This window comes from Triticum aestivum, chromosome 3B, assembly GCF_018294505.1.
Source record: "Triticum aestivum cultivar Chinese Spring chromosome 3B, IWGSC CS RefSeq v2.1, whole genome shotgun sequence".
In the NCBI taxonomy this organism is placed as follows: Eukaryota; Viridiplantae; Streptophyta; class Magnoliopsida; order Poales; family Poaceae; genus Triticum; species Triticum aestivum.
The window spans coordinates 495,894,828-495,907,746 of NC_057801.1; the positions used below are offsets into that span (position 1 = coordinate 495,894,828).

At 44.4% G+C, this 12,919-nt stretch overlaps 1 protein-coding gene across 1 annotated transcript; it reads left to right on the forward strand.

The window, feature by feature from the left end:
* The first annotated feature begins 3,245 nt into the window (after positions 1-3,245).
* LOC123070565 (uncharacterized) lies at positions 3,246-11,408 on the forward strand. Its single transcript, XM_044493820.1, has 7 exons — positions 3,246-3,601; positions 4,278-4,377; positions 6,171-6,266; positions 6,343-6,395; positions 10,853-10,901; positions 10,997-11,044; positions 11,158-11,408. The coding sequence occupies exons 1-7, from the start codon at positions 3,351-3,353 to the stop codon at positions 11,251-11,253; spliced, it is 693 nt and encodes a 230-aa protein (XP_044349755.1). The 5' UTR covers positions 3,246-3,350; the 3' UTR covers positions 11,254-11,408.
* The last annotated feature ends 1,511 nt before the right edge of the window (positions 11,409-12,919 follow it).

Below are 12,919 nucleotides of genomic sequence, written 5' to 3' on the forward strand. Positions count from 1 at the left end.
CGAACTTGTGCACAACCTACTAAGCAAAAATGCAACGACTTCTATCCCAAGTATGCTATATGTATGGTATTTCGATGATATGATCCAAGATGACCGAGTATGACAATCTTAATGTTGTATGATGCTATGGTTCTTGCTTATAAGCTCTTTGCTTATCTTTCCCTTTTGCTTAAAAGCTTGTTTGGCTCTTTGTGTTTGAGCTCTTTTCTCATGCAATGCTTCACGAACCAAGATAGCAATTGTGTATGCGATGACAACCTTGTGACACAAAAGATGATACCAAGATATGCAACACGATGATATGGTATGTATGCTATGGGAAGTATGATCACTAATGTGCACAAGTCACGTTGCCGGCAATACTCAAAGGTTAGTCTCCATGGGTAAGTGACGCAAAAGTAAGGCTAAGGGGTTATCAATGCAAATGCACGAAAGTAGAATGATATCACGATACCAAGATGAGGTTACCATTGTTGATGATGAATCCGTGGCGAAGATGAGCGGCGATGATGTCGATGTCGAACCGTACCTAGATAGCCGAAACACAATAGGACACGGTTAACCGCAACTCAAATTCTCAAAGCAAAAACTTGAAAAATTGTCAGAGGTGGTAGCGGGAAGGCTATGGTGGTGGTATGCGGAAGTGGTGGTGGTATGCGGAAGTGGAAGTGGGCACCAGGACAAAATTGGGCGAGAGTTAGGCGGGAAAATGGAGCGGTGGATGGAAGTGCTCCTGTCAGGGGCCGGATGTCCGGGATGGCCGGATGTCCGGGCTGTCGGGCCGGATGTCCGAGCTCTGGATCCGTGGACGAACTCGATGAACACCATGTGGAGATGTCAAATCTGGGGCAAAATTCGGAAGATTTTGTGGATGGAAATTGGGGAAAAGATGGGGAAAAGCTAGATCTACCTGCAATTAGAAATCCATGGATCAAATCCAACAAAACTTCATCATACCAACAAATCACAAAAAAAAGTTGGGGCTATTTTTGTGGGGCAATTTTCGAATTAGGAACAAAATCAACAAAACTAGGCTAGAAAACAAAGAGAGGGGGCTCCAAAATCATGATCAACGTGGCTCATGATACCAAGATGATGTAGGGTGGAACCCTATATGGCCGATCTTTCACGAAAGGAGCGGATCCCAACTAAGAACACGAAGAACACACGGGGAACACAAGGGAAAACACAGGAGGAAACACTCAAACCAACGAGATTAGGTCACACATGTGCTAGATCCTTGAAACACGAGAGGAGATACAAGATCCAAATCCAACAAAGGACGATACAAAGGTAACCGGTTCTTCTCCTAGAGGAGGTCTTGATGGGGCAACCCAAGAGGGGGTCTTGAATCCAAGGTGATCTTCTCTATAAAGGGGCCGCAGTCTCTCTCGCGGAGTAGATTCGTAATGGATGAGCAATGCTCTATCTCACATATGAGCTAAACCAATGCTAACCCTAGAAAGAGGGAGGAGGAGGCGTATATATAGTCTAGGGGGACGAAAGGGTATATGGGCTTTGGCCCTTTACTGTGCGCAGACAGGGAAGGCCGGATGTCCGGGCGACGGGCCGGATGTCCGGGCCTTCGCGAGGGGCCGGATGTCCAGGCAGGAGAGGCCGGATGTCCGGGCTGGCATGGCTGGCCTGGATGCTCTCTGGATAGACGGGGTCCGGATGTCTGGGCAAGGGGCGGGATGTCCGGGCCTTTGGCCAGATGTCCGGGCTGGCAAGGTTCAGCTTCTGGACGATTCTGTGATGGGCGCCGGATTTCCGGGCGGGGGCCAGATGTCCGGGCTGTCGGGCCGGATGTCCGGGCTGAGGCCGGATGTCCGGGGCCTGTAGACCTGGCCGGCTCCTTGACGCTGGTGATGCTTCCAGGGGCCGGATGTCCGGGGTCCTGGCCGGATGTCTGGGTCCTGGGAGTTGCACTTGGCTCCTTCCGTTGGTTCTCCCCGTCCATGAACTTGGCGGCTTGTCCGTCTTCATGAGCATCTCCGGGAGGGTCCTCTTGATACCAAATCATGCATAGCATATCGGAGTTAGGTAGTAGCCATGTCTCGAGAGGATCATGTGTGATATCACTAAGGAAGGAAGTCACCTCGTTCTCGAGAGCTCTAGCTCGTGCTCGTGTCATGGGTCCTCTTGAATCTTGATGAGACGATGGTAGGTCCATGGGGATGACCGTAGGATGCTCCGCATCACTAGCTATGGAAATCGTCACGTTGCACCAACTTCTTCGCCGCTTTCCGCTACTCTGCTAGCTGGTGAGTTTGATCGTTACCCGCCATCTTCATAGTGTTCATGGGTGTGATCTTGCAGTAATTTATTGTTGTTGTTGTTGTTGTTGTTGTGTAGCACGTTCCCCTACACTGACACCTGACAATAAGTATCCAACAAAGAGAACACCAATCTAGCACCATTGCCACTAACCTTAAATAACAACATAGTGTGATCTGCAAAGAGTAAGCAACTCATCAATGGTACCGATTCTGATATTTTAATCTCACTGATATGCGATGACTGATTCTGGATTTTTAAGAGGCACAAAAGACCCTCTGCTGCAACAAGAAAAGGTAGGGTGAGATAGGATTCCCCTAGCGAATCCCTCTTTTGGCTTAGTAGCCTATTCACCCCTTCCGCCCTCTAGACATACTTATCGATCATACAGTTGGCTCTCCGGCGAGCAGCATGGTCACTGGTGTTGGTTGTGTGCTTCGGCCATGTAGATGATGAGGTGAATTGTGGTGGGCGATCCTAGCGAGGTTATCGCCATCGGTGACGGTCAAGCCCTGATCTAGATCTTGAGTTCCTGGCCTACCGTGATGGAGTCCTCGTCGTGGAGGGGCTTGTGGCTTGCACACAGAACGCGGTGGAGGTGGTGCCGAGCGCAAGCTTCGCGCTTCGGCGGCGGCAATATCTGCAAGTGTTGCGGTCCTCTTGGGTCTGCACATGAGCCCTCGCCGTACCCCCAATTATGGTTTTATAAATTTCAGTTCGAGAAATATTTCAACACCTACTAAAATTACTGAATTTCAGCGATTCGGTTTGCATTTCAGCCAATGTTACAAGATATAAATAAAGTCACACGATCAAATAGTGGAGGATATAAATATTTCCTCAAGACATATACGTAGGAGTATTTTTCAGCGATTTCGGTCTCCCTTCTCTTGTTTTTGTCACGTTCCGCCACTGTGGTGCTACTGAAAGCTCAGCCTGACCAGCCGAAGCACCCTAGTAGCAGGAAAAGCTTCGTGTGGTCTCCAAAAAACAGCAGTCAGTAGTCACAGAACAATACATCGCACCGTCACGAGCCACGAGAGAGAGAGAGAGGGGAGGAGCGGGCAACGGCCATGGCCACCGGAGCTGCCTGCTACTACCACCCCGCCGCGGGAAGGGGGAGCCCCTCCTCGCTATCTCCGGGCCTCGGGTCATCGCAGAGCAAGGTGTTCTTTATCAGCAGCGGCGGCCGCAGCAGCAGCCGGTGGTGGATGAGGAGGAGGGGAGGGGAGGGGAAGGCGAGCTGTGGCAGCATCAATAGCAGCAGCAGGGCAAGGGCGAGGCCTGCCTTGTTCTCCCCTGCCATGGAGTGGCAGGAGTGCAGGTATCCCCAACCCTCCATGTCCATGCCAGTAGTTTGATATTGCTTTGAATCGCTGTATTGCCATTTGGTTTAAATGGGAATTTCTGACATGTGAATTTTTGCTCATGGTTGTGATGGATAATTTGCTAGTGCTGGTTCACTTCAATTGGACTCTAATTTCTCAGTGTTGAAATGAATCTAATGTTGTAAGGGTACTTGAGAAGGTTCTCAGATATAATCTCTGAGTTTTGCTTCAGTACACCCCGCTAGAAAAGTTTACAGATTTCGATGCAGATTAAAGGTGGAGATTAGAAATTATCACATCAATCAAAAAGTTGATATTGTTCTGATCTCTTGTTTGATCTATTGGGGGAATAGGGATTATAATTAGTTGATCATTAATGTACGAGAATATCATTTTTAAGTAGCTTTAAGATTTGAGCAAACTTTTAGGAGGGGGTGTACCGAAGCAAAACTCATAACCTCTATCCTTTGTTGCACTCAAGAGATCATCTTGCCCTTCTTTTTGTATGTGACATTCTGAGTCATGGTTGCACCTTCACAAGACGTTGACTGTTATTTAGTTAATTCACGCTTCCAGAAACACAGCTTGCTGATAGTTCCATGCTTATCTGCAATACATATTTTCTTTCATCTGCTCTCCCCTCGCGGTGACTGAACATTCTCTTGGATACAGCACTGAGATTGAAGTTGATGTTCCATGTTCAGTGGCCTACCAGTGTTACTCCGAACGTGAGACTATTCCTCAATGGATGCCATTCATATCAACTGTCAAGGTGCTTGTTAGCCCTTTTCTTCTTGCACATCATTTTCCTTTTATTTTAGCATACCATGGTTGGAGGCCGAATTATTCTATACCTGAATAGGAGTGAACATTTATCATTGCAACCTACAAATTATATCAATCTCCATTCCAATCTTGTCACGAACACGCATCGAACTTCCACCCGTGTCATCCTTCCATCCTTTAGATGGGTATATATTTTAGTATTTGGCTGCTTTTGCTTATTCATGGCTCACACTGGCATTTAAAAAATTGCAGCAAGTTAGCAATTCCATTTTTTCTATTGAATGGAACTTTGCAGTGGCATATCGCTGAATATATGTCTACATTCCCCGTTGATGTATGATGTGTAGAAGCTTCTCTGGTCATATCATTAGGATTGTGTACGTGCATGATAGTTTCCCTCCCGCTCCCGCGGCGCGCTCCGCGCGCGCGCCTCGGGAGATCCCGATCGGCCGCCGCCGCCGTCGCCTCCCCAGCGTCGCCTTCCCCTCGCCGCCGCCGGAGTGCGCCTGTCGGGCGAAGCCCGCGCGGCGCGGGCGGCGGCGGGGCATTCCCTCCTTCCTCTGGTCCTCGTGGCGGCGGCGCGGGACGTCAGCTCGGGGACAAGGGGCGCCTCGTCCGGCTGGTCTCCCGAAGGCGGGGACGGCTGGATCCGGCAACGACTGGGCTAGGAGGAGGTGGCGCGGTGTGGCGGTGCTGGTGGCAGGGATCCAGTCGAGGTCGTCTTCGATCTAGATCGGGAACTCCATCGGGGGCGTCGCACGGCGGTGGGATCGGATCGGCGGCAACGTCACCGATTCGGCGGAGGGCTCCGTTCCAGCCAACCGCGAGATCGGGACGCCGTGGCTTCCGGTGAAAATCGCGTCTGACTGCGGTCATGGCGGACGATGGCGGCGTCTCGGACGTCGTTCCCTTCTCGAGGCATCGTCGTTGCAGGTCACGTCAACCTGATCGAAAGGTTCCGGGGGAAACCCTAGATCTGGATCTACCGGATCGGACGATGGCGACGTTTCGATGTCGTTCTCCCTCCTGGGGGCATCGTTTTGGAGCAAGTGTTGGCTGGAGGGGACAAAAGGAGGAGCGGCGTCGCATATGGCACGTCGACAACGGCGGGTCTCAGCGGCATGGAGCAGCGGGGGTCTCGCCGGTGGGCGTGTGATGATGGACGAGTGCAGGATGGTGGCGCTGTCTGACGTCGTGGTGGCATCGATGGCAGTGAGGCCTGGCACGGTTCATGCAACAGTTCAGCTCTGAAGATGGATTGATGGTACGTGGCTGCGGCGGCCTCATACCCGGCAGGGGGCCTGGTTGAAGAGCACGCCGGACTGGTGGGTGCCCATACCCGGAAGGAGTCCTGGTTGGGACCTCAGGTCTCAGATGTTAGGATTGGCTGCGAGGTCTGTTTGGTATTAGGCCTAGACCATCAGCGCCCCTTCATCAGTTAGATAGGAGTAGCGACAGAGGTTGCGAAGATGGTGGCTTTGGTCTTACTGTTGTATGACTTTGTAAGGTCTTGTGTTAATAATCAATAAAGTGGCCGTATGCATCGTCTAGATGCAGAGGCCGGGGGTATTCCTCCTTTTCGAAGAAAAAAAAATATCATTAGGCTTCTATTCTCTGCATATATGATCATCAACACCCACTAGAATTCGCTGTAGCTAGAACCATAATGACCGACATGTCTCTTCTGTGCTGTTTCCTTTTCATTAACTTGGTTTTCTATAAACTAAGCTTTCCCTTTCAGTTTAACCAACAAATGCTTATGCGCGTGATAATTTACAGGTCCTTGAAGATAAACCGGAACTTTCACGTTGGACTTTGAAGTATGCAATACTTGGTCGGGATGTAGAATTTTCTTGGCTTGCCCGAAACATGACTGTAAGTACATACTATGACAAAGGTTCTACAGATCTGAGAGTGAATATCCAGTTAATAAAACTTTCCTCTGTATCAGCCAACTAAAAATCAGAAGATTCATTGGCGATCGCTTGAAGGTCTTCCTAACAGGTGATTATTCAACCAATCCAGACTTACATACATAATAGCTGAATGCCCGTGCGTTGCCATGGAACGAAAAATTTAGGACGGGCTTCTAGATGAAAATGAACCTTCACTATCATAGTCCATTTCTTGTAGCGAACATGGGCTATGTTGTGGAAGGTTCATCTTGTGGGCGTTGTGTCCAGTCTTGACTTAGAGGTGGTACTGGATTGTAGTTGTAGACAAAAGTTATTTGTCTTACAGTTACACTACTATTAGTTAATCACATTATTTCGGATAAGTTACCGAAAAAGGCTTTCGCCCCGCTTTATATATAAAGCACCGATCATCAAGCATCCAGTACAAACACACGCCACCGCAACACACGCACACACCCAGAGCAGGATACATAGGCGCTGAGCGCAGAAACACCACCCCTAGCACTACCACCACGAGGAGATGAAGCTACATATGACGGACCATGAGCTCCAAGGCGGCGCCTTCAGGAAGGGCACGACACCGGAGCGCCGCCACCGCCCGATCCGAGGATCAGAGTTTCCCCTGGAGCCGCATGACGGGCAATGAGAGCCGCGACGACGCCTTCAAGAAGGGAACGATCTTCGCCGCCGCCGGTCCGTCCGAAGATAGAACAGGTTTTCACCTCGGCCAACACCCACCGCCACCGAACGCCACCCCCCGACCACCACGCCGCCCACACGGCCATGGTGACCGGGCAACACCAAGGCACGGGCTCCGCCCAAGAGCACCGCGCTGCCACCACCAGGGCCGCCGCCCCGGCATCCAAGACCTTGACACCACCTCACCCGAGACCCGCCGCAACCCCAGCGAAAGAGACGAGCGGAAAGGTCTCACCTTTCGCACCCCTGGGCTTCAGGCTAATATAAGGCTTGACAAATGATGTAGGAACACCAGTTGGTTACGAATCGCACATATATGTTTTGGGTACACATCTGCAGGTGCCATACATGTAATTATTTCCTACAATTCAAAACGTAATCCAATGTACTTTCCTTGTAGTTCTTCAGGAAGTTAATTTATTGCACGCTCAAGTTACAGCACATATCATAGAGTAGTTATCTAGTGGCCGAAATGCTGCACGTGGCCGGAGAAAACAGGGTTAGTTTCTCTATATATCATTTATATATAAAAAATGTAACAGTGTCAGCTCTTATAGAAGTATGTTCTAGTAGCTATTCAAGTTTGTACTACAAAGATGATTTCTGTAGTATATACTGAAGGCAGATAACAAAAAGGAGCCCAGCAAACTATGGTTACTGGAATCACTATTATAAAAGAAATAGCAAGCTTGCAATTTTCTGAGTGGGCATTGCTGATACTATGAGAAATTCAGCTTCTCAGACATTTGAAATGACACAAAAAAAATTCAGTATTATGATTGATAGAAGCATGTTCGGCAAGTAGTAACTATTCAAGATTTGCAATATAAAGATCCCGCAAAAAAAAAGATTTGCAATATAAAGATGATCGTGTAGTATCTATTGAAGGCAAAACACAAAAAGGAGCCCAACAAATAGAGGTTACTAGAAATTATTCTCACGTTAAGAAATGCAGTAGTCTTACATGTTTTGAGCCTGGCCTTTCTCGATATTATGAGAAATTCAGCTTATCTCATATTTGGAGATAAACATGCTATGAGAACACTCATGCAGTAGTCTTACATTTGGAGACTTTAATCCAAATTTGAGGGTGGCCAATTCCACAATATTAGAAAACTAATTCAAACCACAAGAGCATGGGAGGCAACTGCAAGGCTCTCAACTGACCTTCGCTATGATTTCTGCATATGAACACCGCCTTTTACCTGAATTATTTGACCAACAAATGCTCCTACGAATCACACATAACTAGGGAAATTCAACAGGTGATACAATCAAGGACATCTTATTTATATTTGTCAGTGCGCATTCCAAATTGCCAACCTATTTTGTAGATCTTGCAGTACGGTTCATGTTTTGTCAGCATATGATATGCAACAGGCTCCCTTTCCCCTTTGATGTACAAATCATGTGGTGGGCTAGTAACTGTCTTGGGCAACATGATAAACATTCTCATCACAACATGATGATCTGATGTTCAAGTTCTTACTAGTAGAAATAAGAGTAGGACATTACCTTGGCGTGTATTTTGTGAGAACACTACCTTACACAAGCAAGTAGAATCTGACCTGAGTCTCAAGTTAATATGCCAACATTAGCAATTACTTATTTATCCGTTGTATAAGTTAAGCTTGTTTAAAATGTATGCCCTGTATCATGAGACTGTCATCATAAGAAGTTAATTGGCAGTATGAATGACAGTAAGACATTCAAGGAAACTTATAAAAATGTAATGAAAATAGTAAGAGAAGTATCAGTCATTGCAAGGGTCAGAAAGTCCATGTCTAGAACATACTCCCTCCGTCCCAAAATTCTTGTCTTAGATTTGTCTAAATATGGATGTATCAAGTCACGTTTTAGTATTAGGTACATCCGTATCTAGACAAATCTAAGACAAGAATTTTGGGGCGGAGGGAGTACCACATAATACAGTGACCTGGTAAGCTACTTGTGCGTTGCTATGGAATATCAAAGATATATCTAAAAATATTGACCAAATCGTCCTATTCCGTATACATGTGTGTAAAGTCATGTCTGTCAAGAGCGACAATGACTGCGTCAAACACTGACTTCTTTCTCTTCTGTGAAGATTACTGTGCATCGATCCGACTCTATTCCTAGTGCATCTTGTCCACATCCACCATGGTTTTTTTACTGCTTCCCATTGTTGTGCCGACCGCTCTTCACCCGTTTGTCTCTCTTCCTCTCGCTTATGTTTGCTTCTCTATCATCGCCCCATAGGAAGACTAGGGGTAGCCTTCCTACTATGTTGTACAACTGTAACTTTAGTACTCCCTCCGATCCATATTAATTTTTGCTGATTTAGTAAAACTTTGTACTAAATCAGCGACAATTAATATGGATTGGAGGGAGTACTAAATTTACCGAAGCAAAACTCAAAATGTGAACATAGAATATGTTCAGGCTTACAGAAAACTATTGTGGAATGCTTTAACTTGCAACCTTTTTAGTTTATTACCTTGCAACTCTGGCAGGCTGGCTGCTACATGCATCACAAACAGAAACACAAGGAACTTCATAAATAAATTCCTGCAGGCTACCATGTAGAAAGGTGTCAATGAAGACGAAAATGAGCCCAGAGGAAACACATGCAGTTTGTGCAGCTACTACAGAGTATATTTGGTGGGTTTGCTTATAAACCCAATATTGAAATCCAAACAGAGCCATTTTAAGGCTAAAAAATATATATGCAAAATCTTACTATTAAGCACATTTGTGACTTGCGGGTGCTGATGAGCTAAGTAGTGAATTCACACACGCATAGGTGCACAATTCTTAAGAAATCTTGAGGCAACACAACATTTTGTGGAATAGACTCAACCTTTTCACCTCGCGTCTAAAGTTCCTTTGAGAGAAGATTAGAAGGTAAGTTCTGACACTGAGTCCTACAGAAGCATGGATGTACATAAGACATATATTAAGGTTTAAACAGTATTCAGAAAAATAACAAGGTAGTTTACTGACGCGACAACACAAAATGAAAATAACTCATTTTGCGGGGCAAAAAAAATCTTAATTGACGTAATCACAGGCTCACAGCTGACTAGAAATATAGCTTTCCCGGCTCTTGATTGCCGTAATTACAAGTGACTCACAAAGTTAAATAAAAAGAAAAAATCCCAGCTGCCGCAAACCTTAAAATACAAAGAGAAGAAGGAGAAAACATCTTATTTCTACAACGAGTCATTCATTCCAAGATTCAACCAGTTCCGTGGAGGTCCTGCATTCCCCCCTTCTCTTTGTTCCTAACAAACTTGTCTGCACATAGATAAGTTCCAGCTTACAAGTGTACTCCCTCCATCCCATCAGTGAATATAGTGCCTAGTGCATATTAGATATTTTTAAAGTCAAACTTAGTGAACTTTGACCAAGTTTATAGGAAAATTTATCAACATCTAGAATATCAAATCATATAATTATATTAATCATGAATTATATTTTCATATGGTATATATTTGATATTACAGACGTAGATAATTGTTTCTATAAACTTGGTCAAAGTTTGTGAAGTTTGGCTTTTGAGAAAAAAATGTGCACTATATCATGTGGAGCGGACAGACAGAGTACTTATTAAAGAAATCAATTTCGGCATTATTCTGATCATCCCCCGATAGCATCTCAGAACTGAATTTTATACAAATTCTACTGCATGTGCTGGAGATCCTTTCAGGTAATTGTTTGGAAAGAAGAATGGGAAATAAGTAACATGACTTCTGAACTTAGCTGAATTCTGTCGGACTCCTATTTCAATCTGTGTTTGGCCCATGGAGCTGGCTACTTTTTGATTTATTTGGAAGTTGGCATAACGCAATTCACTTGTTGCAGGGGCGCTGTCCGATTCTTCCCTAAGAGTTCATCTTCTTGTAGAGTACAAGTGAGCATTCTGCCCTGCGAATTTGACACTTTTTGTAACTCAAATATGAGCTGCTTCTTCTTCACAACTTGATCTTCCTTCACCATTGTGTGCAGCTAACAGTGGCCTATGAAGTTCCTGAAATTCTGACCCCGGTTGCATCAGTAAGTAGCGAACGAGCACGCATATTATTATTTATTCTCCAGTATCCCATGTTTTAATATTTCGTTGTCGCAAATCCGTGAAGTTGAGCAATCCAACCATCCTTTTTCACCAGGCCCTGAAACCATTTCTGGAAGGTTTACTTTTCAATGGGCTAGAACGATTTGTGGCGTTCGCGAAGGAGCGCTATAGCAAGTCCCTCCAGTCTTGACAAGATTAACTGTCCTCAACACTAAGAATTTCAATTTCATCCACAGTTGATGTAAAAACTGCATAAAGCCATTAGATGTGCCAGGGGAAGAACTGTATCCGAAGAGAAATACAAGAGTGACTTATTCTAGCAAATAAACATTGACCGTTCGACTCTGACTGTCATGTACTGTCATCTTGTTTGTTCATTTATGAGCCTAGTAGCTTTTCTAAGTCAGAAATGCGTACTATCCATGATTTTGCACCAAGCTGAAATCCCAGCGGAAACTGGTCTTTGTATATGGTATTTATCTTGTTTTTGAGACATGTATACGGTATTTATCTGGAACCGAGGTAACCCTATTTGTCGATCGTTGCGAGCGATACGATAGTGGTGGCCCATGCAGCACTGGGGCGGTTTTCTAAAGAGCTAGGTGTTTTGGAACCTCCGCTTGGTTGTGAAAAAGTTCCGTCTGTTTTTTCTTTTCTTTTTTATCTATCGGTTTTATCTTTTTGTCTCGGTTTTTCTTTCAGTTTTTTCTTTTTCCTAGGCCTGATTTTTTTTCTTCCTTTTTCCATTTTGAAATAAAAATTGATTTTTTTCAAATGCACGTTGAGCACTTTTTTAGTAATGCGGGGTCATTTTCAAATTGATGAATATTTTAAATTCGCAAGCACTTCTAATATTTGTGATCATTTTTACAAACCCATAAATATTTCATAAATTATGTATATAACAGTTTGCGAATATATTTTAGTTTCACATAAAAACATTTTAAGCTCTTTATAGAGCATTTTCTGAAAATAGAGAAAGAGGTGAAAATAAATATGAGAAGGTGAAAGAAAAAAATATCTGTGACCAGTGTGTGTCTGGCTAGGAGGGGGACGTGCCGCCTGCTGGGCCAGGCCCGTCAATGAGGTTGTAGGCGACGTGAGCTTTTGTGAGTCACTTGTAATTAAGCGGCAGGGGGACGTGCCTCCTGTTGGCGCTGGGCCAGGCCCGTCAATGAGGTTGTAAGGGACGTGAGCGTTTGACATTTTTAAATACATGATTATTATTTTTAAAATATATGTTTTGATGTCTACCTTTTTTCATAAACATCATTTGTACACATTTAAACCTTTTTCATACAAGTTTAATAATTTCTAAATACATGATTAATATTTTTTCAAATACATGTTTCTGAACATTTTTTCGAATACGTTAAAAAAATCAAATATAAATTTCTATTTGAATTATAAAAAAACTATGCCAACATTTTTTGAGATGTAAATAACAGTTTTAAAATGTCAACAACATTTTTTTGGAACGCTGAAACATTTTTTAAATACGTTTTTAAGTTACATGAATATTTTTTGGAATGTATAAAATTTTATTTTGAAATGCTATGTGCAATTTTTTTGAAACATGTAAACAATTTTAATGCTATCAACATTTTCCTACAATTACACTAACAATTTTTTGCATTGCGTTAATATTTTGGAAAATTGTTTCAAGAAAAAAAGTAATTTTCAGTTTTGAAATATGGAATTCTTCTTGCAAAAAATTCAACAAAAAGAAAAAAAAACTAATATGCAAGGAGCTACTTGAGCTGGCCCAAAAGTAGCGGTGGGAGGGTGCTTCTTGAAGTGAGACCTCTTTTTGTCTTGCAACACGCGATTCATAGCCTCCCGCATACATGCACAAC

Bases quoted from the DNA above. Each gene is read 5' to 3' on its own strand.
- LOC123070565 (XM_044493820.1), top strand. From the start codon at position 3,351: ATGGCCACCGGAGCTGCCTGCTACTACCACCCCGCCGCGGGAAGGGGG. The intron at 4,378-6,170 runs GTGCTTGTTAGC...GATAATTTACAG, and splicing joins CATTCATATCAACTGTCAAG to GTCCTTGAAGATAAACCGGA. The intron at 11,045-11,157 runs GTAAGTAGCGAA...CTTTTTCACCAG, and splicing joins TTCTGACCCCGGTTGCATCA to GCCCTGAAACCATTTCTGGA.